The 26,115-nt window shown below is 38.8% G+C and overlaps 1 protein-coding gene across 5 annotated transcripts in view; it reads left to right on the top strand.

Annotated features, from left to right (window-relative positions):
* LOC145491765 (dedicator of cytokinesis protein 11-like) overlaps positions 1–26,115 on the top strand; it is a 65,245-nt gene that overhangs the window by 12,270 nt on the left and 26,860 nt on the right. For all 5 annotated transcript variants that reach the window (XM_081471019.1, XM_081471021.1, XM_081471022.1 and 2 more), the window contains 28 exons: positions 629–745; positions 3,361–3,450; positions 4,489–4,571; positions 5,694–5,772; positions 6,132–6,233; positions 6,370–6,441; positions 7,062–7,127; positions 7,536–8,216; positions 9,348–9,553; positions 10,019–10,079; positions 10,891–10,949; positions 11,306–11,382; positions 11,489–11,676; positions 11,785–11,850; positions 12,893–12,985; positions 13,357–13,495; positions 14,059–14,095; positions 15,384–15,468; positions 16,045–16,131; positions 16,606–16,692; positions 17,271–17,386; positions 17,876–17,945; positions 18,192–18,314; positions 19,066–19,137; positions 23,673–23,789; positions 24,041–24,073; positions 24,392–24,475; positions 24,699–24,783. In XM_081471019.1, the coding sequence (XP_081327145.1) occupies positions 629–745; positions 3,361–3,450; positions 4,489–4,571; positions 5,694–5,772; positions 6,132–6,233; positions 6,370–6,441; positions 7,062–7,127; positions 7,536–8,216; positions 9,348–9,553; positions 10,019–10,079; positions 10,891–10,949; positions 11,306–11,382; positions 11,489–11,676; positions 11,785–11,850; positions 12,893–12,985; positions 13,357–13,495; positions 14,059–14,095; positions 15,384–15,468; positions 16,045–16,131; positions 16,606–16,692; positions 17,271–17,386; positions 17,876–17,945; positions 18,192–18,314; positions 19,066–19,137; positions 23,673–23,789; positions 24,041–24,073; positions 24,392–24,475; positions 24,699–24,783 (3,175 nt within the window). The remainder of the gene's footprint in view (positions 1–628; positions 746–3,360; positions 3,451–4,488; positions 4,572–5,693; positions 5,773–6,131; positions 6,234–6,369; positions 6,442–7,061; positions 7,128–7,535; positions 8,217–9,347; positions 9,554–10,018; positions 10,080–10,890; positions 10,950–11,305; positions 11,383–11,488; positions 11,677–11,784; positions 11,851–12,892; positions 12,986–13,356; positions 13,496–14,058; positions 14,096–15,383; positions 15,469–16,044; positions 16,132–16,605; positions 16,693–17,270; positions 17,387–17,875; positions 17,946–18,191; positions 18,315–19,065; positions 19,138–23,672; positions 23,790–24,040; positions 24,074–24,391; positions 24,476–24,698; positions 24,784–26,115) is intronic.

Here is a 26,115-nt window from a genome sequence, read left to right as displayed (position 1 = left end):
TGGGAGTAGTTTTAATGATTTTGTAATGGTGTGTCGCTCCTTTGATGATCTCTGTTGGGTCACGCTAACAAATTTGTTAATCTTAACGAGCTCTGCAAGGGAACAGTATCTTGTGGGATATTAGCCTAGCGTGTATCTTTCCAGAGAGCTTTTTGTGTTAGGGGATATCTTCCAGACAAAAACTCAAGCCAACATTTTAATGCCATTTGCAGACGAAACAAGTGGAAGGTAATTTGTCTGTAAGCTGAATATTGTTAAAAAATTGAAAGCTGTTGCTAAATTGGCGCAAAACGGCTAATTATGTGCGAGAAAGTAACGATTTTAAGAGCTAAAGATCCTTATTTATTTTCTGAAGATATTTAACGTACATGTTTATACGTTTTTTTCAATTTTATTTCGCTAAATTGCATTTTTTCCCTACGAAAGTCGTAAACCGTTGGTATCTTGGTGTTGTCTCTTAATTATGAAACAGAAATGACTTGACACTGCCGACGTGTTGTCTACAATCGGGTGGTTTTACGCGCAAATTGTTTAGATCTTTGATAAATTACTTCCATTCTTTGTGCTGTCAAGGAAGCGAGTGTTCTTATTAAAATAATACCGCAGAGTTTGTTTTATATTTTTATAGGAGGTCGTCACTGGAATTCTACCGATCAGTTACGAAGACGAAATTGTGCAGAAACGGACTCAGATTTTGAGGGACCCTTTGCAGGTTTTGCTTGTGTTTCCAGAGGACGATGTTATCGTAAGTACAGTAGCGATTGGAGGCTTCTGAATATTGTTGTGTTCAACCGCAAGATAGTCATGCGCGAGTTGATTTTAGCCGCAGGAATATTCACGCGCTTAGTTATGATAATAATGCAAAAAAATGTTTGCTAAGTTAATGCTGTCCTCCATGGCCAACTCTTTTTCCGTGTTGTACCGACCAGGTGCAAATTGATGTTTTTAAAAACACCAAAACAATGAAAGTGGCCCTTTTAAAAGTACCCTTTGTGCCAAATATGCGTCACATTCTTGAAAGCACTTTCAAGGCTTCTTGGATAAACAAAATGTTTCCAAAAGAGCAAGATCGATTTCATTGATTGATTATTACTGGGCTAAAATGCACACATCTGCCCTCTGTGTTCGAAATACCTGCCAGATTATATAATTCTACTCGCTGCAAATGTAAACCGGATTAAATTTATTCTGCGGATTCCGTTGTTTTATTTTGCTTAAACCTGTCTGGGAACTTTTACGTGTTGGTCAAATATTTTCTCCGCGACCGGCGACCGATTCCGGCATTTAAAGAATTACCTTTATTTTTTCATCTACTCTTGGAGATATTTTTCTCATCGAAGAGCATCAAGTTTGTTGACCTTAAATTAAGAATTAATTATGTGTAAGGTCTGGGTTTTTGTTCCCTGAGTAGTATTTTGTTTCCAAATCAGGCAAATGTAAGATATTAAAATTTTATGGTAGCGCTGATGCGTGCGTCAATCCAACGTCTCATTCATTGGAAAACAACCTAAAAACTACTGTCATGTCGACGGAATTCTCAGATCCAAATGATTCTTTCCAAGTCATAGTAAGTCATTTTTCCTGTTAAAATATGTTTTTTTAGATTTGCGCATTTAAATTGTCAAAAGATAAAAGCAATTCAAATCATGCCCGACTTGTATTGTGACTGAGTTTCATTCAGGAAATCTTGTCATGAGCAGACACGAGCCGGTTAATATTTCACAAATGAACTTCGTTTTGAACATTGAATCGCATCTCGCTTAATATTTAAAGAAATATTTTTGATTTTTTGTGGTAAGCTCTTCTTGACTTTTCCTTTAAGTCAAAAATCGCTTCCATTTGAAGGCATAAGTTATTTTGTTGTTTTCAAGAAATTGTGTGACATGTTTTATGGATATTTGTACTCTCGAGCGTGGGTTAAGATTAACAGGCTTTGCTCCAGAAGATCTAGAACTTCTATTTTTTCTGTACTTGATAAAATTCCCGATTTATAGGTAATGAGCGACCAACTGAAACTGAAGATTGAAAACCTTGGTAATCAAAGCCGTGCTTTCATAATTTTTTCGGATGTACAAGAAAATTAATTGTCACTAACGCGAATGAGTTTTGTACACACTAGTCTGCAACCAGGTGTTGAAATCACTTTTTTTAATGACATGTCTAGAAAATGGACAAAAATTGTATCTATTTATTTTCCAAATGAGTGTGAAATATCAAGGATGTTGCACCCTTTCCTGAAATCAAAAATCAACCCTTCACTTTCATTTTAGGTTTAAACAATTAGTCAAAGTATGTATGTCACACTATTTACTCCTTATTGTGGAGCAAGCATCCCCAACAATTGAAATATGTACATATTGAAACCTAAAATAGATTTTTCAGGTTTTAATTTTGGTTTTGTACATGCATGGTGCTTCAAATGGGCCACAGACATTCTACAAAGAAATTTTTAAAGACCTCATATCAAATTATTTTATGTGGTGAATAAAGTTCGAATTTTATGCTAATTTTTGCCACTGATATTTATACTTCTTTGCTGAACCGTGTTGCATATGATTACTGATTCTTTTCATTGGCTTTAACATCAAGACTTAATTTATATCAAGACAATCTCGATACATGTACATGTTTTACTTGGTATTATATTCTTGACTAGTTTTTAAAAATCTAAGCAAGGTATAAACAGCAAGGCAAACTTGGATTTTCTCATTCATAGAAAGTAATTTTTGACTTCATGAATCTTCATGATTCTGAAGAATATGCTAATTAGCAGATTCCGTAAGTAAAATAATAGTGGCATTTAGTTGTGATGGGCTTTTAGGATTAGGTGTAAATCATACATTCTCAAGCTACAAAAAGTCCTGGTCAGTTTTTTTGTAGGCTTTATTTTTTCCACTTTTGATTGGTAATATAAGGAAAAACAGCGAGTGCTTGTGTAATCTTGCAGTCTCATGTTCTCTGACCTGAGGCAATACATTACTGTTCCAAAGAATGCTGCCTCTGAGAAATTAATGAAGATTCTTTCTATCTAGATGTACATGTATGTATTTAGATCCACTATGTAAGGTTCCATGTAAGTGTTGTTTTTAAATAATGCCTTGCTCATGATCATGAAATTATATGATTAATTTAGATACATAGATCTCATACCATAATATTAAGATTACAGCTGCAGTGACTCATAATGAATCACCATACATGTCCATATTATATAAAATAAATAACATTCATTTGGTATCAGTTTAATTTTGAGAGAGCATTTTGGTACCAAAGCTCTCAAGTTACCTACAGATATGCAAATAACTATTTCAGGTTTACCAGACTACTGAAATATTTTGACTTGTTGAATTGTTGTTTCAGGCCTATGCTATTCCTCGTGAATTGAGGACAATACATTCTACAGTGCCAGGCGATGCTCTCTCCAGAGTATCAAACTTATTCACTCGAGAGGTACATTGTTGATTCTTCAATTTTTTTTAAATAACATAAATTATTTTTTGTGCATCATCATCCTCAATGGAGCTGATGTGTGATTATTGTATACATGACATTCCGATGCCATGATTATCTGACTACACAGTATGAACATGTATGTATTTATAAATAAGAGTTTGGCACACAACTCTCACAACAACTATCCTGGCCAGCTTTCTTCTACTTCGAACCTTACGCTTGATCGTCTTTGTCTTTGCATGAACGGTACTTCTTTGTATCCTCATCTACTGCATTGCTCACAAGTCTACAAAAACTACATGTGTAACTGTGTCGCTTAAATTAAAAAAAAGTGATATATATATTCCCACTGTAAATTAGTGTAATATAATATTATTGTCAAATTTGGTACTTTCCATCTTTCTAATCGATGTTGCACAGTAGCCTAGTTGATCTGAGGGATATAAGGGAGCCTCAGAGATAGTTAAAAAAAAAGCGTTATTTGTGGCAAAAATGCTTCAATTGGGGGAACTAGTCATTGGGCAGGCTGGGGAGAAGAGCTCCATCTCCTGTATGTATATTATTGTGCCTTGGGTAGGGAAGTTGTAGTTGTATCAGAACTCAGTGCTTGCTGTGACTTGAGGTTTGAAAATGTTACTCAGCTTCCCATCTGTTAATGTTTCGACAACTGGAGTCATCATAGGACATGCACACTATAAATTTACATGATGTTTGAGCTGTGTTTTTTTTTTTTATAGCAATTTACAATCATGAAAAAAATAATACTGTAAGGAAAAACAAAAGTAACTTTAGATGTATCAATACTTGTCAGTGATTGAAGTAGGCCTACATGTATTTTTGACAGTCTTGTAGTCCACTAAGTTCTAAGAAATCTTTTAAGTTCACTAAATTAGAAATGTCCTTGGGCAGCCATCCATATGTTTTCAGATTAAGAACTTGTCTTGAATGTGTGTATTTCCTGCATTTTATTAGCAGACTACATTGTATATTTAAGCTGTTATTTTGTTTTCAATTTTTTCCTTTGTCCTTTCTTAGTGTATCAGATTTTACACTGCCAACTGGAGTTGTATCGAGAACAAGTATTCCAGTTATGGAGGCAGTTATCTCAAACTTCCCAGGTAAGATTAATTAATAAGGAATTAACATGTCCTAATGCATCAAGTTCTGTTGGCCACAGGTTTTTCCATTATTTTAAATTTTCTTGAAGTAGTGAATGACCACATAAATTTCATGTCATTTTTTTCTGAATGTCTGTATTTTCATAAGCTGTGAGGGTGTTCATGTATGTACATGTATGCAATATTACCAACTTTTCTTCCTGCATGAGGGTGGTGGGTATGTTCGCAACTGTCTATTTCCAGTCTAAGAGACCACCTACAGGTATATTATTATTATGATTAAATCTGTGATGTATTGTACAGTTTAATTTTATATATCTTTTTTTTTTTTATCTAGATGTAGTTAATGACAATTTTGCAGAAAATAAATTATAAAGAAATATTAAATAAACAAACAAATTGAAATTATGGTAGTTCTGTAGTGCTTAGTAACTGTAAAATAATGTAGTTTGCTTTTTGTTGTCAAGTAGATGCCTCTGAAGGGATCTAACTGACACATGCATGGATATTGTACATGTGTATAACTAATTGCAACCGTTTAGATCATTGATTAGATTAATATATAATTAACTATTAAATATTTAATAGCAAATCAGTTTCATGTTTCCATGTGTCTGTTCAGCACTAGATCACAGACGATGTCAAAATGTGGTAAGAACAAAAAAAGTGGCAAATGAGGTGTTAGCCTAGTGTGTCACTGATGTTCTTACCACGTTTTGATGTCATCTGTGATCTATTGCTGAACAGATGCATGACAACATCATGGGAATCTATTTGTTAAATAAGTAATACACTGTAGCTAACATGACTTGCGCTTCTTTTTATTCCAATTAGGAGTAAAACTAAAACCTATCATAACTCTCTCACTTACATTTTCCCAATGCTTGGTGTCAGTTAAGCACTAATTTTGATTGGTTCACTGCATTGTCTGTGTCCTTTGGGATTGCCTAGTGTGATAAGTTTGGTTTTGGTTTTACAACACTAACTTCTTCTCAAGTTTAATTTTTATATAATTATATACATGTTGATAAAATGTTTTTGTTGTTGTTGTCAATTAAAAAATAACAATAGGAAAATTATTAGTCATTGATTAATTAATAACTTTAATTTATTATTTATCAGACCGTCTCCAGGAGAAGGACTTGAAGAGCAAGTTTTTGAGATGGATGTCCATGAAGATGAAGTGAACTGCACAAATCAGGTTGAGAAAATACATACATGTATATAATTTATGTACTTAACGTTTATGTAATTCTCATGGGGTTCAGGACTTATATAAGCACTCTCTTTCCTGTTGGTACATTTGAATAAGAAGGAAAATGTCTATAGATGTCTATGTAATGATCATCATTAGTGATATGCCATGAGTTTACAAGTAGAATTTCTTTGGCTTCAGTCATCAACTTTTCAGACTGTCAGGGCGAAAAGGGTACTCCTATTGTATTTTCTAAGGCAAATAACTCTGGACTGAAACTAATGTTGTGCAGTTTCACTAATTCTGAGTAGGTGATCACAAGTATTGTTGTCCCATTGTGATCTACTATTAATATCAATTTGCAGGCGGTGATGATGAGTCCTTTACGAGAGAAAGGCATCTCCAAACAGGGCTACCTTACCAAAGCTCCATTTCATGGGGAGAATAATGGAACACCTGGAGCAAAGGTAAGATAAGCCAGTTGTCATTCTAGTGTTCCTTTCCAAATACCATATAGGGTAGACATTGCATGACTTGTGTTACCGTGAGCATCAGCCCTTGCTAATACCCAGGCTAAGACTTGTGTCAAATCCTTCTCTCCAGAACTTCAAGCGCAGATGGTTTCATCTAAAGCAGATATCAAGTGATGGTTCTTACGTTCTAGAGTACAAAAAGGTAAGGGTCTGTCACTATTGGCTATTACCATGGGCCTGTCACTAGTACTTTCAGAGGGCTTTATTTATCTTTTTTTTGGTATAGCTCTATGCACGCATTGCAGGCCTAAGTAGTCGGCCAGTAGTATATAACAGTTAATAGATCTTCAATTTTAGGTTTACATTGGAAGCAAGTAGGTTTTTTGGTTTTCCGTGTACATACAAGCTGATCCTTAAATGGTGCGGTGATACATTAGCCCGGAGATATAAGTCCAACAGGTCAAGAAACAAGTTAGAGTATATCCAAAGTTTAAACTATCGAGTTATGATGACAACATAATGAAGCCACCTTGGCAAACTTGACTAGCTTACGGAAGTTTCTGAGTCAAGTCTCGTCGGTGTAAACCAGAGAATTTTACCTGGAATACATGGATGCGCTACTCTACTAAGTAGTGGCAATAGATGGGTAAATAATTTAAACAAGAGTTAGAGACTTGATCAGTCATCCGTTGAAATTCCTGATCCAAATTTGGCGAGTCTCGGCTTGAACATTTTAAGTGGCTTCCACAAAAGCAGAGGAGAAGACTTAAGCAAGCATGTTGTCAAAACGTCTGATTAAGTGCTGTCTGTTCGCCTGTTTAGGATGATGTCAACACCAGTATGGCTAGAGGAGTCCTTTATTTGGATGCATGCACTCACATCTCCAAGGTACGTAAGACGTTCACATGCATAAACGCACGATAGTTTGAACTACTTGAGGTTTTATGCGTCAAATGGTGATTATACATGTAGTTACTGAAGACATTCGATTCTAACAAGGAGATCGATAGAATACTGGCCGTGATTTCATGTCACTGAATCCTGGAAGAAGCATTTCGGGTCACTGTGATCTCAAATATGTTTTCCCTTAAAGAAGGCGAAATTGTCAAAAATGTATATCAGTCAAAAAAGAATGGGTGGAAAGGACGGCTGTTTGACGCTGCTATGTTTGACATTTCGTATTTACATGTATTTGGTCAGGGGAATTTTATTTTAGGGAAAAGTCAAAGAATTTTGAAAGGTGATGTCTGTAGTAACCTTGCTTGAACAGTAACTAGTAACTGGTCATCATTTCAGGGAGTAAAAGGACGGATGTACGGCTTTGAACTTCACATCCAAGACAAGTTATACAGCTTGGTAGCGGACAGTCAGTCGGACATGGATGCCTGGATTTCATGTCTTTGCAAAGTCACTGGAATCGATATGGACTCGGGCAGTAAAAACTCCGGTTTCAACTTCGTGGTCTCTAAAGTTAAAACACAGAAACTGTTCCAGTCATTGAGAGAAAGCCTCAAAAGTAGCAAACATCCTGAACTTCTTGAATTCTCAAAAGAAACCGAGGTTTTAAATGCGAAGCGAAGGAAGGCCGGACGAAAAAAGCTCTTCTCCCTCGTGCACGACCTGGATAACAACGGTACTTGTGTAAATTACGATGATGCGCGTATAGACGCTGATGTTTTTGAGCAACATTTTGGATTGCGCCTTGTGCTTGAGGTCGAGGAGCTAAAGTTTCGTCTGCTAAGAACTTTGCACGATGGCAGCGAGGTGAACATTGAGCCGTTCTTTCTGTCGATCTCGTTGTTTGATGCTAAACAAGGTGCGAAGATTTCAGAGGATTTCCATTGCGATCTTAACGACCCATCCACTGTGGACATGCTAAAAGGGTCGGAACTGATAGAGAATGGTCAAGCTAATGGTAATGGTATTGATCACCAAGAGCTTGGTACTCATGAATTGGAACACTCCTCTCCCAGAAAGGTAAGACTAGATAGTGTATTTTTTATATTAAACTGCGCTGTTTTAAAAAGATTTCCAGCGCTTAATTTCGCATGTGTAAAAGAATACAATAATTTTTCACTGCGGTGATATCGATGACGTAATGTTGATGTCATGCTTAAACTGTACTTTAGGTTGTTGGTGTATGATAGGAACATCTTCGGATCTTCCTTGGAGGTCTTCGGAAATCTTCGGAAATCTTCGGAAAATGTTCGTATGACCCTGGGACACTTTGGGGGAATGTGAAGTTTATATGAAATAATTCATATACGAACTGCGGTTGTAGATGAAAGTGAAGAATGATCATCGCAGTTAATTTTCCAATTTAAGCAATTGGAAAGAAGAAGCCTGAAAAAATCAGGGCTTCAACGGGATTCGAACCCGTGACCTCCGCGATACCGGTGCGATGCTCTACCAACTGAGCTATGAAGCCACACATTGGGAGCGAGGTCAGTTAATTGAGTTCATATCTTCCCGTGAGGAGTGAAATGATTTCGAGGAGTGAAATGATTTCGATGAAATGAGGAGTGAAGTCATTTCACTCCTCACGGGAAGATATGAACTCAATTAACTGACCTCGCTCCCAATGTGTGGCTTCATAGCTCAGTTGGTAGAGCATCGCACCGGTATCGCGGAGGTCACGGGTTCGAATCCCGTTGAAGCCCTGATTTTTTTTTTTCAGGCTTCTTCTTTCCAATTGCTTAAATTGAAAAATTAACTGCGATGATCATTCTTCACTTTCACTTTGGGGGAATCTTCGAAAATCTTCGGAAAGTGGTCGGAAATCTTCGGAAAATCGTCAAACGACTGCGACGCGCGAGTAATTCTCGTCGCTCGACCATCATACTTGTTAGCAAACTTACGTTCTAATAAAACATGGTCTACAGGTATATGAAATATTGAATTGTAACTTTATGTCCACAGATTTTCACGGGGGCCTTGCTTTGGGGCTCTGATTCAACGTTATCCTCAAAATTTCGGTTGACATCGAAAGAATTGAAGCGCCAGTAATTCATATACACAATAAAGTAACGCAAGTTTTACCAGAAGTTCTTAACTACATTTTTACTCTCAAATATACTTATGCTTGAATATACGTGCCTAATTTTCCAGGCAGTATTCTCTATAACAAATCTCCACCCAGAGGTGTACTTGGTGATCAGAATAGAGAAAGTTTTACAGGGAAGCATCGGCTCGTGCGTGGAGCCTTACCTTAAATCTGGTGACACGAAAAAGGCCGCTCAAAAGGCACACAAGCTGGCCGAGATCTGCTGCAGGAGTCTGGGGCAATATGTGATGCCGTTTGCCTGGACGGCGAGGTTGGTTTTGGTCGTCTTCGTATTTTTCATAGTATAGTGCATGATAATCGATGCGAAGAATTTTACCCCCCATCCAAGCTTAAGGACAGTAACATACATTACAAGTCGTTTTACGATGTTTAGTGTCTATCTTGTGTCTATCTTGCGGTTGCCGCATGAATGTATTTCCCCCTTCATGAAATCGCGTGCTCAATTTTCATTTAAATGTTACAACAAACAGCGGCCATCATGGATCTTTAAGATCTTTAAGATCTGGCCAATTCGCCAGTTGCTTTCCCACACTCCAACAAACTTTGGCACCAAGCCAAGGTCAGGGTGGACAAAAATACAAGGAAATGTCTACATCAACCTTTGAAGTGGATGCAAGTGAGGTCTACTACGATTTCACTGATGTCATCGAACAGACATGATCGACAAATAAACCGAATCAATGACTGTTTTGTCTGTTTGTGTTCCTTCTTGCAGACCGTTGTTTAGCAGCGAAGGCGAACTGGGAAGTGGGGAGATAACTGCAATCTACAAGCAGGTTCGTTTACCCTTTTTTTAGCAACATCAAGCGCTGCAAGAAGAATTGCTATGTTGACATGAGAGCTTAAGGCCAGGTGGCGTGTTAAGTTACGTAGTTTGAAAACCGCTGCAAGGTTTTATTGATTGAATGATAACTTTATTTATACACGGCAAAAATTCCTTCAGCATAATTTAGAAATATAATATCTAAGTTTGCCTAACTAAACTAACTAATAATTAATATAGTATTATAAGAATAGAAAGCTATTATATTACTAAAGCTGCTTTTCAAGGGTGCCGTGTCTCATTCAAAGCTGTTATGACGCAGTTTACGTTTCAATTCGCTTAAAAAAACTGTAGATCGGAGTTCATGAGAAAGGCTGTTCCACAACATAGCTTTCAGTGGCTATAAGTTAAGACGGATTGCGATCAGAGTTCGAGCAATAAGGGCAGAAATGTTTACTAAAAATCTACTCATAGCACGAGAACTTTTTGAATACAATTTGAAACATCTCACCTCAATTCATTTTTATAAGGGGTTAGATTCTCAAGCATTCTCGAGAAAGTTAATGCACAAAAGTGTGTTATTGTGCCTTGAACTGACGTCAAACGTCAGTTTTAATTAAAATATGGATAACTGAGAAAACAGCTTTCTCTCGCGGGGTCAGCTTGAGAGCTGAAGTCTCCATAAGTTCTTGCTAACTGTATACAAAATATTTGCCATGCTATGAGGGTTTTTTTTGGTAACTTTATTTTTGCCATTATTGCTCGCCGGAATGTTCAGCGGAAATCATCTTAATTTGTCAGTACTTGTACTTTTTACTTAACAGGACAGAGAAAAACTCAGCGACGAGGAAATGATTAAACTTTTGTCAAACTACAGCGCAACGTAAGTCGCGACGCTTATGGATATGACTTAGTTTGTACATCATCATCAACAGACATGACCCTGAAGTCTTACGCAGAGTATTTCCAGGAAAATAACATGATTAAGCCGTCTCAATCTCTGTCTCAACTGAAACTATCATTCTGAAAACTTTCAGACACAAAACCAAAAGAGACACTTAAATCTCACAGCACCTCTCTCCACCCAGGTGTATAAATGGGTACTGGCGAATTTAATGCTGGGGGTAACCCTGCGATGGACTAGCATCTCATCCAGGGGGAGGGGGAGGGGGGGAGTAGCAATACTCTTAGTCGCTTTTAGCATGCTACGAAAACCAGAGACTTTTATTTTAATTGCAGTAAGGAGAAGTTCAAGCAACAAATTATACCAGGAACTTTGCACATTTCTGTCAGCAAATACGTCGAAGGAATTCCAAGTACGTGATGGTCGACTCATTAGAATATCCCTCTGTGACGTCATGATAGATTAGATCGCATGATTTATGGTACATAGGTTCATAACTGCATCTTGTCTCTTGTTAGATGTCATGACGTCATCACTCGTTCCCGTGAAACCTTGGGATGATTCACTGAGCGTTCTTCCAACAGTTGAAGTGGAAGAATTCTGTCAGACATGCCCAGACGCCGCCCACCCTCACACTACATACGCCAACAACCTCTACGTCTACCCTCTGTCGCTTAATTACAGCAACCAAAAAGTTTTCTCAAAGGTAAAAAAACAGTTGAAGTTTCCAATTAAAAAAGTTCTCCAACAATGTTCCACTGAGACGATTGAATCAATGAATGAATGTTTTTACACTCTTCTACTTCCTCTCCAGGCAAGAAATATTTCCGTCAAGATCGAATTCAGAGATTCTGACGACGAGAATGCGAAGCCTCTAAAGGTATCAGTCATATTCCCAATGAGGTTTCATTTGTAACTGTCATTTGAGATTTCTTGTAACAGTGTTCTTGTGAAGGTGAATTAATCAACATGACACGAGCGTGGGACAAAGAAAAATTCTGAGTGCCCGACAGGAATCGAACCCATGACCTCCCGAACACCGGGCGGGCGCTCTATCCACTGAGCTACGAGAACTCATGGAGAGCAAGGTTATTTAACTGAGTTCATATATGATAGGTGTCCTGTATACTGCTAGGATCAACGCTATCGAATTCATCGTGAGTAGTGATAAGTTAATAAAGATGGTGAATTTTAAGCTCGGTAATGAAATGTGAAGGTGAATTAATCAACATGACACGAGCGTGGGACAAAGAAAAATTCTGAGTCCTCGACAGGAATCGAACCCATGACCTCCCGAACACCGGGCGGGCGCTCTATCCACTGAGCTACGAGAACTCATGGAGAGCAAGGTCATTTAACTGAGTTCATATATGATAGGTGTCCTGCATACTGCTAGGATCAACGCTATCGAATTCATCGTGAGTAGTGATAAGTTAATAAAGATGGTGAATTTTAAGCTCGGTAATGAGTCAGGGAATGTCAGAGTAGACTTGATATAAGCTTCGCACTCACAGCAATGACTCATGGTTGGCACAGCGTTGGCTTACCTTTGTAGCGGTGTTGGCACGAGTTTGTTGTAGAGGAGCCCTTTACATTGTTGTATACTAAGCTTGAATCTCAAACTAAGGGTGTCTGTGGCCCCGTCCACAATACGCCGGGAAAAACTGAAATGCAGCTCTTGTTTCTACGGTCAAGCCTACCCAGTCAAAACTAATCCGTCACGACAACGGAGCTTTTCAAAAACGGTGACCGATATTCTAAAAACATTTTATTTTGACTGGTGAAGATATCATGTTTTCGCGCGAAAGCTCATGTGGTATTCCATTAGTGTTTATCTGGTAGATGTATTTATTATACACATCACTTGTAGTTTGTTGTTTTGTTATCTTCAATGATTTTCCGTAAATGTCTGTTGGTTTTAGTGTATATACAAGAAGAAAGGAAGCCCTGGATTCACCACACATGCAATTGCTGCCGTTGTTCATCATTGCACCAATCCCACATTTTACGAAGAGGTGTGTAGTCTAGAGAATGCATTATTTTGACCATACCTCTCATGGATTGCATGTATATTTTTATGTTACTATCTTGTTACGAGCATTTAACTCGTAGTCCAAGAAGAATATTTTTTCTTACGATAAACCGAAATCTCAAATCGTCTGCAAAATAACCGCGGCATATCAAGTTTTGTCAACCCCATTGGTGATATGGAACTTATATTTCGCTACGCGATCGTTGTGTGCCCCTTCTCGTTGTTTCAGCTGGTATCATGTGACACTTAAACTCCCTTCGGTTACTGTTACGCATCTAGCGGACACTGCTAAACAAACAAATAAACAAAGTATTTTTTCAACTGTTTGTGATCGTTTTATCGGTTCATTTTCAGGTAAAAATCAATCTTCCAACCCAACTTACAGAAAAGCATCACGTGTTTTTCACGTTCCAACACATCGCGTGTGAACAGACAAAGAGTAGCAGCGGCACCGGGTCAGTCAAGGGGAAACCTCAGCCAATAGAAACACCAGGTTAGTTGCTATGGTTACTGAACGCGATAGTCTCGTTATTGAATTAAATTCTCCATCCAGTTTCTCCTCAGTATTGACACGGATGACGGATAACTTGACTAAGACGGTGGCTTTTCAACTCCACCATTTGCTACCTGGCGGCCCGTTTCTATGTCTCGTCACGCACACCTCAACGTGACGAGCCCAATGGACGTCTACGTGTCGTAGGAGGCTGGTTGCCACGTCGCCGGCAATGATAACGTCGCAGTTAAAGTTTTGGAACTTCAATTTCCTCAGTTTAGGTCAAAAACTCGTGTTTTATAGCTGAATGTAGTGGCAACAGTTTAGGTACAAAAAGAAACACGTAGATTTGGCATCGTATTAACGCTTTCTCGACTCGTAAAACCAAGAATGTGGTCACTTGTTATTGATTGGGAAGGAAGAGCGGATACATAACCCACATGCAAAGCCATAATATTGTTCGGAAATCTCTTGTTTATTGTCATTTTCGTTGTCGTCATTATTCTCGTTTGATGTTGATAGTAATCATAGTAACATTTCTTTGCCGTTGTGCCTTTTTTTAGTTGGATATGCGTGGATGCCAGTCCTTCAGGGATCACTGTAAGTATACCCACAATTGAACTACAATTACACCTTGTTGCGTTGTGAAAAATGTTGTCTATATTACAGCAAGTGATGTTTCCTTCGATTGTAGGTAATTTGCTCATCGCAACAATGACTTTATGTCCCAAGAACCGTGCTTATGTCAGGAATACTTAAAGAACACATTGAATAAATAGGCTCTCATCCCCTGCGGGGGGGGGGGGGGGTGGGAGAGGTTGGGTACTCTGCAAAGTTTTGTACGTGGAGGCTCCGTGCAAAGGTCCAACCCCTTACCCTTTTGTATAACATTTTGACAGGAAAAGTACTCCTTTCGGGCTGAGTCTCCCCATATAGGCCATTATAGGGAGTACCCCCCCCCCCGGGCTCGCCAGTGGTGTTATTTATATCCGGAACTTTAGACCGCAAGGTTTATGGACATCTCATGGACAGACATTTTTAAGGCGTGGTCTTTAGCACACTAATTCGCTGCGTTTCAACATACAAGCGTGGGAAGTTTATTTGTCCCGGGGGGACTCCCATATAAAAAGGACAGGGGTGCTCGTCGTAAATTTTGAAAAGAACCCCTTGTACAAAAGTCTTGTTTTGTTAGCGTGGGTTGAATTGTTTTTCGTCCCTTATAGGAGAATCTTTGTTTACAATATTTGCCTCAGTACCATAAGCGATACAGTTTCTGATGGAGCTACAAAGAGATTAATACTGAATATTGAAAGGGCACAGCACGATTAACTGTCCCAAGGAATTTGAGCGCGATGTATTGAATACTTTTTGGGCGACGAGGGTTGAAAAGCTCAAAATTTTACAAAGAATGTATGAGTTCATTAGCGCTTTTGCCACACAGAAATTTTGATGTTTTTGAAAGCCAATTTCTCCTCGAATATTACACCCAAAGAGCTAAAAATTTCACCACTTACTAAGTTTCACAAACTCTTTAAGTTTTTCTAGTAAAATCGTGTCTAGCATGATGCCTTCTATGCGCAAAGTCGTATGTTGATGAGGAAAAATGTGAACAATGACGTCAGCAAAGATTCGCCTATAGGTACCAATTCTAAAACAACATATTATCTCCTGTCATATACTTTTCGGCTCAATACCCTAAAAGGTGCTGTGAAAGCTCCCGCTGTGGACCTTTTGAGGCTCAACACCCTAAGAGGTACCAAAATCGCGTTTTTAACCCTTAAAAGGTACGTCAAGCACCCACGTCTTTTTTATCAGGAAGTCCCCCCCTCCCCCATTTCGCCGGTTATTTGTATCTCACATTACACATTAATGTTTTCTTTTCTTACAGTATAAAGACGGACGAAACTAATCTCCTGGTTGGACAAGCAGCCCCTCGTGACTACCTGTCCGCTTACTTTGCAGGACTGAAAAAGGTACAGTGTTGTAAATGATGATTATGACCTGTTAAAACCTTTCCTTCTAACTGTCGCAATCGCATGGTGTCAAGGTGAATATTTCATGTGTTGTGTTTCCCCGTTATCTAGAAAAAAAAAAAAAAACGAAGTTGTGTGACAACTTGCAGAGTGAGTTCTCGGTCGGGGATTACTATCAATAGACCATTTCCGAGTTGCCTTTTGCCTCAGTGTCAAAACGAGTCTACGGGCGAAACCATTGATATGAAAATGAGTTCTGCCCACAGGTTCATTTTCATGCAATTGAAACTTATTTTCATAACAAAGGTTTTGCACGAAGACTTGTTTTGAAACAGAGGTACAAGGTAATGGGAAATGGCCCATTGCGAAACAGCAGGGAGAGTCATTATTTCATAAGTGAGAAAGCAACACGCCAGCGAATTACTTACTTTCTGACGTGGAAACAGCGCCTTTTTCTTGATTGTTTTTTTGTGTGTCCCCTTCTTACAAATTCTTCCAATCCTACCTCTAGTGTATTTTGAAATTTAGAGGTATTTAATGTTTTGTTATCTGTATTTCTTTTTTCTTTTTTTTCAGACAACCGGTCCCGACTTGAAATGGGTCGACAAAGAGAAGCCGCTGTTTAAAGTGTGTACTAAACTGGTTTCCACCGTCAACACCCAGGTTAGTGTTCACGATCAGAAAATAGTTCAAAGAAAATATGGGCGTTGAATGGTGTAAAATGGTGTTTCTATTAAACAGATTTCTAGTTTTCGATATTTCTCAGGCTGCGCCCTCGCCAACTATCACGCATAGAAATAGAGAGCGAATAATCTGTTTTAGTATAAATCTACTAGTCGTTGAAAACTTTATCTAATGCTCTTCACAGACACTTGAAAAACGCCAAAAAGCGGCCGTCATTTTGTTAACAAGGGTACACTACTACGCTACTCACTATCTATAGTGAGTAGCGTAGCCAATCAGAGAACGGCATTCGTGACAGAACGCTGGTAGATTTATACTAAAATGTTATATCACCATCGCCGTGTTGTTATTATCTTTTTCCAAGGCTGATATTGTAAGTAGTTGTCTGTATCTCAGTCATGTCTCTTGCGGTAATTGATAGTCGGGAATAATAATTTGGATTTTTTTTTTTAGGATCCTGAAGTGGACAACTTTTTCCGTCATTGTCAAAGATTTGACGGGTCTCCTGCTACGGACATTGAAATGGTTAAACTGTTAAAGGTAAGGAAGATTTGGTATTCTGTATGATGCTTTAAAGAGGTTTTGTTACTGACTGATACACATTTACCAAGCTTAACATTTAGTATCATTTCTTTCCAAGCATTCTTTCCTTTAGACTTTCTAATAGTCCTTGTCAAAAATTCCTTTTTAATAATATTTCCATTCTGTTAGTTTCGCCATTGATTCGCTCGAGGGGGATAATTAAGGGAAGGTCGACTTGCAGCAAGTCTACAATCAATCAATCAATCAACAAAAACAAGCACTTTATCTAAACGCGTCGCGTCTAAGAACTAATCGACAGAACTAATAGACGTACGTGGGAAGATTGACAGTTCGTTGAACCTAGTTATTTATTCTAGTTCTCACGAGTCGCAGAAAAACAACAACAACAACGACAATAACAAGAGATAACAACAACAAAAAAATAGCCCTCAGTTCTAGAGCGTACGACTTTTGTGCCTAAGGTCGTAAGGTTGACTCCTATTGGAAGGACTTGGAATTTAACTTTCAAGTATCTTCGGTTAACTTATGTCTCATGATTTGTGTTGCTTTCATCTCTCTCTGTTCCATGTGTGTAGGTGCTCAATGCGGTTGATGTGGGCTCCGTGGCCAGGTTCCTGCCCGTCATCTTCAACCAACTGTTTCACATTCTCGTCGTCACGGCAAACGAAGATGTCTCATTGAATGTAGTCAGGTACGTGAATTTACGCGATTGAAACTATGGCCGTGGGATGACAAGGTAGCCCACAGTTTGGGTCTGTTTTATCACTGAGGCACATGAGTTACGCTTTACTTTACTTACGCTGTTACGCTTCACTTGGAGAGGTAACGTTTGGAATAGCGCTTTCCTTTGGTTTTCATTGGAAAATTATGAGTTTGTGAACACTTGGGAGATTTTCCAAAATCGACGTCGAAGCTGTTTGTCTAATCTACCCACTTACATGTAGCCTGATAAGTTAGCTGTCTCTTGCCCTCAACCTGACGTTTCCTTTTACAATATATTCAATGAGAGGAGCCTTTTGTAAGATGCTTAAAGATATGAAGAGAGGATATTTTTTAAAATAGCGAAATAAATTTTGCACGTGCCAATAAATTAGTACGCGTAGTTGCACCTTAGCTATGTTAAGTTTTAAGCAGGGCTTGTAATTTCAATTTTAATTGCGCACTTATTGTGGTGTTTCAGGGTGCTGATTCGCATAACGGCACAACTTCACGGGGTTAATCGACTGGAGGCTTTGAAATCTTATGTCAAGGTGTGTATAGCTCTAAGAGTGCCAACATACTAGTTCAAATTTCCTTTGGCTTCGTTATGTATTGCTTGCATGTTGAACTATCTTGTTCTTAAATGTTGTAATACGTTTCGCCGACTGGCTTCGGCAGATTTCTCTGACCGCCTGTTATACACTTGTACAGTTTTTGTTTATGTATCTGACCTTAAAATAGGTAAACTGAAGTCAACTCTTTTTGTTGAGCTCCTTTGCCTTTTTTTTTCGTCTCAGTACGTGTTCATCACCGAGCAGACTCTGGACAATAAGAAAACAATTCACGAACAGCTGTCAAAATACCTGATGACGACTCTTAAACCTGGCGCTGATCCAGTGGTGGTCAATGATCTTATGAAGGTATTGCACTGTCACAAAATACAAATAGAAAGGGAAGCGAGAAGGGAGAGCAGTAAGCGGGGAGAATGGGGGGCGGGATGGGGTGTAGGGTTTTTTCGTGTTCTTTGATGCCTGCCCAGGATCAGAGGCCTAATTGTGTTAGACTTTGTTTCCTGTTTCTCAAAGTGTTTCTCAAAGTTTAAAAATAAACTGACTGTTTGTTCGGAGTAAGTGTAGGTAATCGTAAGAATGCGAGTGCAGTCCTCCGTAGGAAAAAAGATGGCGACTGGTACATTTACCCATAGTTCTTAGCGCACGAAAACCTTAACAACGTTGATAAAAACGTACAGAAACTTCATAAAATCTTCAAACCTAGGCTACTCAATGTCCTTAGAACAGGGACAAATGTTATAAAAAATTTGGCTTTCTTTGTGCCTTATTGCAAGGCATTGTGGTAAAATTTACAGCCGCCATCTTTTTTCCTACGGTGGATTAAGGATGTACATGAAGTTACGTGCAATTTTTAGAGATTTTTCAAACATTACGAGTGGTGTAAATCCTTAATTGTTCTACCTATCATACGATTGCTTGTTTATTACATGACTGAGAAAATTACGAACGCGCCACATAAATCTGCACTGAATGCAATCGCACGAAAATCATACGAAAGTCATTTTCACAGTCATGTAGTAAGCCCTGGTATTATCTTGGCAACTGCCTTTTACTAGAACACTGGCGGTATAGTGAGTAATTTACCTATTTACTTTTACAGCTGTCGTGGTTTTTCTTCGAGATAATTGTCAAAAGCATGGCACAGACACTCGTACAATCAGACAAGTTGAAGGTAAATCTTTTTTGTGTACGTCTCACTAAGCATGCTGTGTCATTCCTCGTTTTGCATTGTCGCTTAGTCTAAAATCACGCTGGTAATGTGTTACGCCAGCCACTTTGCTTTTTGTTTTGTTTTCTGTTGTTGTTGTTGTTGTTGTTGTTGTTTGTGGCGGCGAATCGATTCTTTGCTTCCGCCTTTTTAAATTTGACATGCAGACTTTATAGCTTTCGAAAGTGGAATAGTTCTATTCCCATCCTCTCTCCATATCTTTTCATTGACTATCACAAGCCTGTGCCCAAACGAGCTGAGAGCACGCGAATTGCCGTAATCGACACCGCGGAAATACGTTTTTTGACGTCACCGTAACTGGTCAGTGGTCATCACCATCAGGCTGTGCTGTCCTTCGATCGATCGATCAGTTCTCCCAGATCAGTATTTTGGTTCGTTTTAAGGTCGAAAATATCCTTGATACTTCTCGTTATTGGTGAGTTTGACGTCCTTAAATGGGTTTTTAATACTCAAACAATGTTCCGGTAATGAATAGGGGTACAGGGGAGTCATTTTGTGTTGAGTAATGTGTAGTTTGCTGACTCGAGCCTGGATCGTGTTGCTTCAGTCGCCCTCGCCTCAGAATTGTCGAAAACAACGATGGGTATCCAGCAAAGCAGAAGATTGGTTCTGTATGAAGCTTTTGCAAGGATTTTGAAGACTAGTTGGATTAAAAGTGTAATTTGCATGAAGTGGTTAAGGTACATGTGAGTCGGGACCGTTTTATTCACACTCACTTTGCGCCGACATGTGGTGCTTGTTCACTTAGATTATATTTCGCAACGCGTCAAAGAAACTTTGATAAGAATTTGTCTTTAAAGACTGGGTTGTTTGGCGTTTCTATCACCTTTCTGACTTTCTGCGCCTTTTGGAACAGGTGAAATAATTTTTTTGTACCAGCCGTTTGCTGTCAGAATAAAACATTTGTTCATTTCATTCACAAGATATTTCTCTATCATTAAAGATTGTTTGAGCCTACATTTATATATAATGGTGGCGTTTGCGAAGGGAGTAGAAATCGAAAATATTGTGATTTGCTGGCCGCAGCGAACGCTGGAAATACTGAAAACATTCAAGACCGCTCAATATGTTCGGTTCATAGACAATTTTTCCTCGCTTGAGGTCTTTTTTGTTTACGTCGATTACATGTTGATAGTACGTGGAAATTTTCAAGACCGTTTCCTTGTACATATATGCACAGGTAACTAAATATTTTAAAATGCCCAAACACCTGAATTTGTTTACACGAAACCGCTTCCACTTATGGGATGTGGTCAAGTTTCACATCTTTTGATGCTGAAAAGACATTCAACATTTCAGAGAGGCAGTAATCAACTCTTCAAATTATGAAACCCACTAGTTTATTTTGTTTACTCAGTCATTTGAAGCTTTTCGATTTCTATTTCCCTATCTTACACGCGCAGTGTATCAACTGATATAAATAATTGACTGTTGTTGTTTTTCCTTTCATTTAATTTAATTCAGATGAGCTTTGCTCGATCACTACAAAATAATTTTTACATTGTATGTGCTTAATGAATCAGACATGTACATATCACGTGCTTTGAATCAATATGAAATTAATTATGATCCCTTTAGTCATAATATTGTATCATCCTCCCTTCTGTAAGATTCTTACTTAACTTGTAACTACTTTATTACAAGACATTATAGCACCTGATGGCAATAAATTATATAATTATATGTATTTATTTTTTTTCCTGTGATATTTGGCTAACAAGTGGGTTTGTTTATGCCACTGTGTCTCTGAATTGGCTTACTGTCGTCTACAAACCATTGGTAATATATCTTCGCTACATCCAACTCAGATACTAGACACAAAAGCATGTATTAAAGAACAGATACATTTCTTACAAATTAATATTCATTGCATTTAGTTCATCACTTAAGTTCTACAACATTGCTTTTCTCCAGTGAGAAATTTTGTGCAAAATCTGAAGTTGTAAGTTGCAAAAACAAGTTCTGTCAGTAGTTGCGAATCACTTAAAATCAGGCTTTGGTACTGTAAACTGAATGGCAGAAAGCGAGGAAATTAGAAATTGTCTCAAATACACAAGTGATAAAAGAGATAAACTTGACTGAAATCTACAGACTCCTTTTTTTAGGTTTAGGGTTAAGGTTAGGCCTAAGAGACAAGGTGGGAGGTGCAGTGGCCTTGTGGTTAGTGCGCTCAGCAATGGATCGAGCGGTCCATGTTTGAGCCCTTGTCAAGGATATTGTGTTGTGTTTTTGGGCAAGACACTTTTACTCTCACGGTACCTCTCTCCACAAAGGTGTACATATGGGTACTGGTGAATATAATGCTGGGGGTAACCCTGTGATCGACTAGCATCCTATCTGGCAGGGGGTAGTAGAAATACTCCTAGTCCGTTCATGCTACAGAACCCAAGATAAGTCTGGCCTGATGGGCCACTTGGACAAGGTACTGCATCAGTGGGGGAAGAGACAGCGGAGTCAGAACCTCCCACTTCCCATACCCTGTTCTCCCACTTCCCATACCTCTATCTCTTGACTCCCACCCTTGTTTGTCCTACTCCTGACCCCTGTAAATTAAGAGACTCAAAATACATCTTAGTCATTTAGCTGCACACCCCTTGGGCATTTCCTTTTCCTTCGTTTTCAGCCTTGCTACTCTTACCCATGTCTTTCAAGTGAATGACCTATGACATAACCACTGTCAAAGGGTTTCATTTTGGGCCTCATTTTGAGCCCAAGGGTAAATTTTTCTTTGCCCGTCGGCCTAGAAGTCTCTAAAGACACTAAATGAAAGTCAAGTAACATTTTCAGTTCTTGTTTTTGAAAGTATTTGAAGCCTTAATGAATGACAAAAATTAGCATTTTGCATTTCTCTCTGGATTCCTGCCCCTATTCTCCCGGGCTCCTGCCCCATATTCTCCCAGGCTCCAGCCCCCTGCCTCTCCCCACCATCAACAGATGGCTGAATGTTCAGGAGAGGAGTTGCCATATGGAGAGCATTGGTCAGTGTTCTCTCAGTTGGTGTTTTTACAGCATTGGTGTTGTGGAAATCATCCATGGACAGTATCGAAAAGGATTTTTGCTGAGCCAAAATAGAAAAAAATGTACAATAGAAGAAGTTTTTTATTGGGAAATCCAGATAATAGTAATATGTAAACAAATATTAATCTTAGAAAGTTATACAGAGTCTCAGGCTCTAAGGTAATGTGGTCAGAAATTATCTGGGTGGCCTTACAATCAGAAGATTGCTGTGTGAATACAGGGGGGATAACCTATTTATAACTAAAAATGAAATTCATTCATTGAGTTTGAATTGGAAGTTGTTATTACCCAGATTTTATGGTATTTTTATTGTCTTGCAATAATATATGCATGTATTTTTAATTACCCTTTTAACAGCTTTGTATTCCATGTCTTCTGCCATCTTAAGATAATCAGATGTCATGTACTTGTGGTTTTTTCTAATAGCTAAATAGCTTTTTTTCTAAACTCTAATAGCTATGCAACTAGTTTAAAATAATTTTCACACTTTAGAGGCGCTAAAAGCAAAATACAGAACTGCAACAATTCGAAATTATGACAAGAAACAAAGAAACAATAATAAACATGAAAATTTAAAATTTTATTTTCGCCAGCCTTAAGCTTACTGAAGTACAGTATAATTAAAATTGGATATTTTATGATAAAACATACCTCGGTGAATTCTTCCCCGAGTTGAGGCCAGATTTTGAACCCTTTTAGGGATTCAGTCCTACACTTGTTACACCAACGTGTTTCAAGATTTATACGAAGCACTGCTTCGATTTCGGCCCACTTGGTCCATAATTCGGTAATACCGAGTGGAGACAGGATGACCGGGTTTACTTACGCGAGTGCCCCCAATCGAACAAGTGGACGAACACGAGCATGTCTTCCCGACGAATTTGATCGAAATGCCGTTGACATACCGATTCACACGGTTCAAGCCCATCAATTCAACAAACTTGAGAAGTTGATGTCCTCAGAACACCGCTACAGCAACACAAAAGCTGCTTAGTTTTAGCCTTAGCGCACATCGTAACGTAAATTGCCACTGGCTCGCCGCTTGCGAGCATGAACTCTCACGAAACAACAACAATTTCACACCGTGTGCAAGTTCAGTTTGGCTTTGGCACAATATATAATATTAACTGAGAACTATCCAACAAATGAGCGGATTTTAAAAGCTAAGTTTACAGTGTACGCTCTAAGTTTTGTATCTTTTTGACTGTCGACAAGACTCGCTGCGAAAACAATGTAAAAGTTGCAGGCATTTTGTAGTTTTGTTAAGGTGTACCGCTGACCAGCAAAATACTGTATCGCGCCCCAAAAAACGTATTTCCGCGGTGTCGCCGTAATCAGCCTCTCAAGCGCGTGAAAAGGAGTTAAGTTATTTCTATCTCAAGGACGATACGGTTTGTAGTTATTATTTTCCTTAAAAGTGGTGTATCGATGGCTTACGCTTCGTGCTTGTTACTTTACAGAGAATGAACCGTGAGAGCTGGTTCCCAGAAAGCTATAATCGCTGTTTAGAGAATTTCCTACAAGCGTTTGTACCACAGATCATCAGCAGACTGAAGGACCAGCCTCAGATAGCTAAGGTTTGCTTTGTGTTTGTTGTTGCATTTGTTCTTTTGGTTATTTGTAAACACTCCCACAGTAATCCCCTTCACCCAGCAAAACGCCCCATTGTTTATTTGACGTTATTACCGTATGGACGCAGTATCCTCAGACACAAAGTATACCTGCCAAATGTAAGCCTAACCATCTTTGAAACGCGATAAAATCCTACCCATTGCGGTGAAAACACACTGCATCCAGTTAACGTTCATTTTAAATTCTTTTCTTCCAGGAGGCAAATTTCCACTTGGCTTGCTTCACCAAGGTATGTCAAGGACTCTAGGATTAGTAGGTTAACATGTTTGCCATATTCATGAGCCTGAAGGGAAAGTGTCACTGTTTACCAAACGGCCATTTTTTTTCCTCATGTAAACCTCTTGTCTTTTTCTTTCAAGCAAGTTAAGCCTGTCTCCGTTCAAGCACTGAATTTGTTATTAGTTATTATCTATTTTATGCTCATAAATTTGATAAGAGCTAGAAAAGTAGACCGCCTCCTCAACTGAAGGACAAACCAACTTGTAGCGGGACGGGCCGTACCACATATTTCATTGCTTTATTCAGTTGGTTTTGCATCTCTTTTTAGGACTGTTTCACGTACTTGGACCGCGGATTTGTCTTTCAAATGATCAGTTATTATTCTGAACAGTTCAAGGACTCTGATACACAGGTATGAAATGTTTTCAGTCTTTTATCACTTCCAACTGAGCTATATAACCACTGGAACTGGGCTGGTCTACAGCGGTTTCTTTGTTTTATGCCATCTATTATGTTTGCCTAATACTTTCCCTTTTTGGAAGAAAAATGCTCGATGGCGTGACTGTTGCACTTGTGTTACAATCACTTATGTTTTCATCTTCTGGCTTACGTGGTTTTATTTCTTCGCTTTTCAGATGCTGGAATTCAAATTCGAGTTTCTACAAGTGGTCTGTAATCACGAACATTACATTCCACTTAATTTACCATTGGACGTGAGGAGTATGTTAACATTGACAAGTTTCATTATAGTTTACTACCTCCTCTTTGTTGTTATTCTATCATACTTAATCGTTATTTGTCCGCCACATAAAACGTAATGTTTTAATAAACGGTAACACATTTATATCGCTCTTTAAAAGATATATGTTATATGGGAAGGAGCTAACAAAACACTTGTTTCGAGCGGCAGGTATATTTTGCAGGGTGCAGGGTGCAGGTTGCAGGTTGAAATTTAATTATAACTGAAAAACCGCTGGCACTAAAAATAATTAATAACCTATTTACTCGTCAGGGGTTCTTACATAAAGTAGTTCGCCTCTTTCACGTAGTGAAAACACGCTGTTATTAATATTTAGGCCTTCTTTGGCAATCTTCTAACTTGTTACGCCGTGTACAGAAACCAGAGACTTCGTACGCTTCCCAACATGTTTGTGATCGCACTTGGTTTGGGCGATGTTCTCATGTCCATCGAAAACACGATCGATCCGCTATAAGTACTTATCGATCGACACGCAGAGACTGGTGAAATCTCTTCAAAGCCATCTGGATGGCCGCTCCACAGATGTCTCCATCGATTCCAGATTTGGCTCGAGTCTTCCCTCAACAACAGAAGATTGCCATCACAAATGAAGCAAATAAATAAAGAAATGAAATAATATAAGATTTTAACCGACGGAATATACTAGCGCAAGCTTAGTGTGCTTTCATTTTGGTACTCACAGGGAAGAAACCAAATTCAGCAGATATTTCAGATGATATTTCAGATGTTTCTTCAAAAACAATAATTAATTGCAGGCTTAAAATCATTGAAATATACTCTCCTCCCATCACTTCGGCCGGTTTGGCACTCAGGTGGAAGCCACCTTTCTGAGCGACTGTAAACAGCATCATGTAACAGTCACGGTAATTCTACCAACTGTACGTCCTTTCAAGTGCCAGCGGTTTTCCAGTTATAATTACATTTCAACCTGCACCCTGCACCCTGCACCCTGCACCCTGCAAAATATACCTGCCGTGTTTCGAGCTTGTCGGTTGTTGCTTTCAGTTTTTGTTGTAACATTGCCTGCAATTCCCAACACAGTTAGCCTGCAGAGCAGGCGAGATTTTTTCGAGCGCGCGCTCACATCGTAAAAAGTTTGGCCGCCATCTTGAATTTTTCATGCAGTGGAAAACTGGAGAGAGAGAGAGAAAGTTTTACCAAGGGCGTGAATGATAGGCAGTCGCAAGGTTGTAGCGCTAACTCGCCCCAATAAGACGCCTGCACTGCAGGCTACAACACAGTTAGCTAAGACCCATGTAATTGCAAGCCCCATTACCTCTCTCTGCAAGTTT

The sequence above is a fragment of the Orbicella franksi genome, chromosome 7, assembly GCF_964199315.1.
Source record: "Orbicella franksi chromosome 7, jaOrbFran1.1, whole genome shotgun sequence".
NCBI classification, from domain to species: domain Eukaryota; kingdom Metazoa; phylum Cnidaria; class Anthozoa; order Scleractinia; family Merulinidae; genus Orbicella; species Orbicella franksi.
This window is presented reverse-complemented; position numbering and strand designations above follow the sequence as displayed.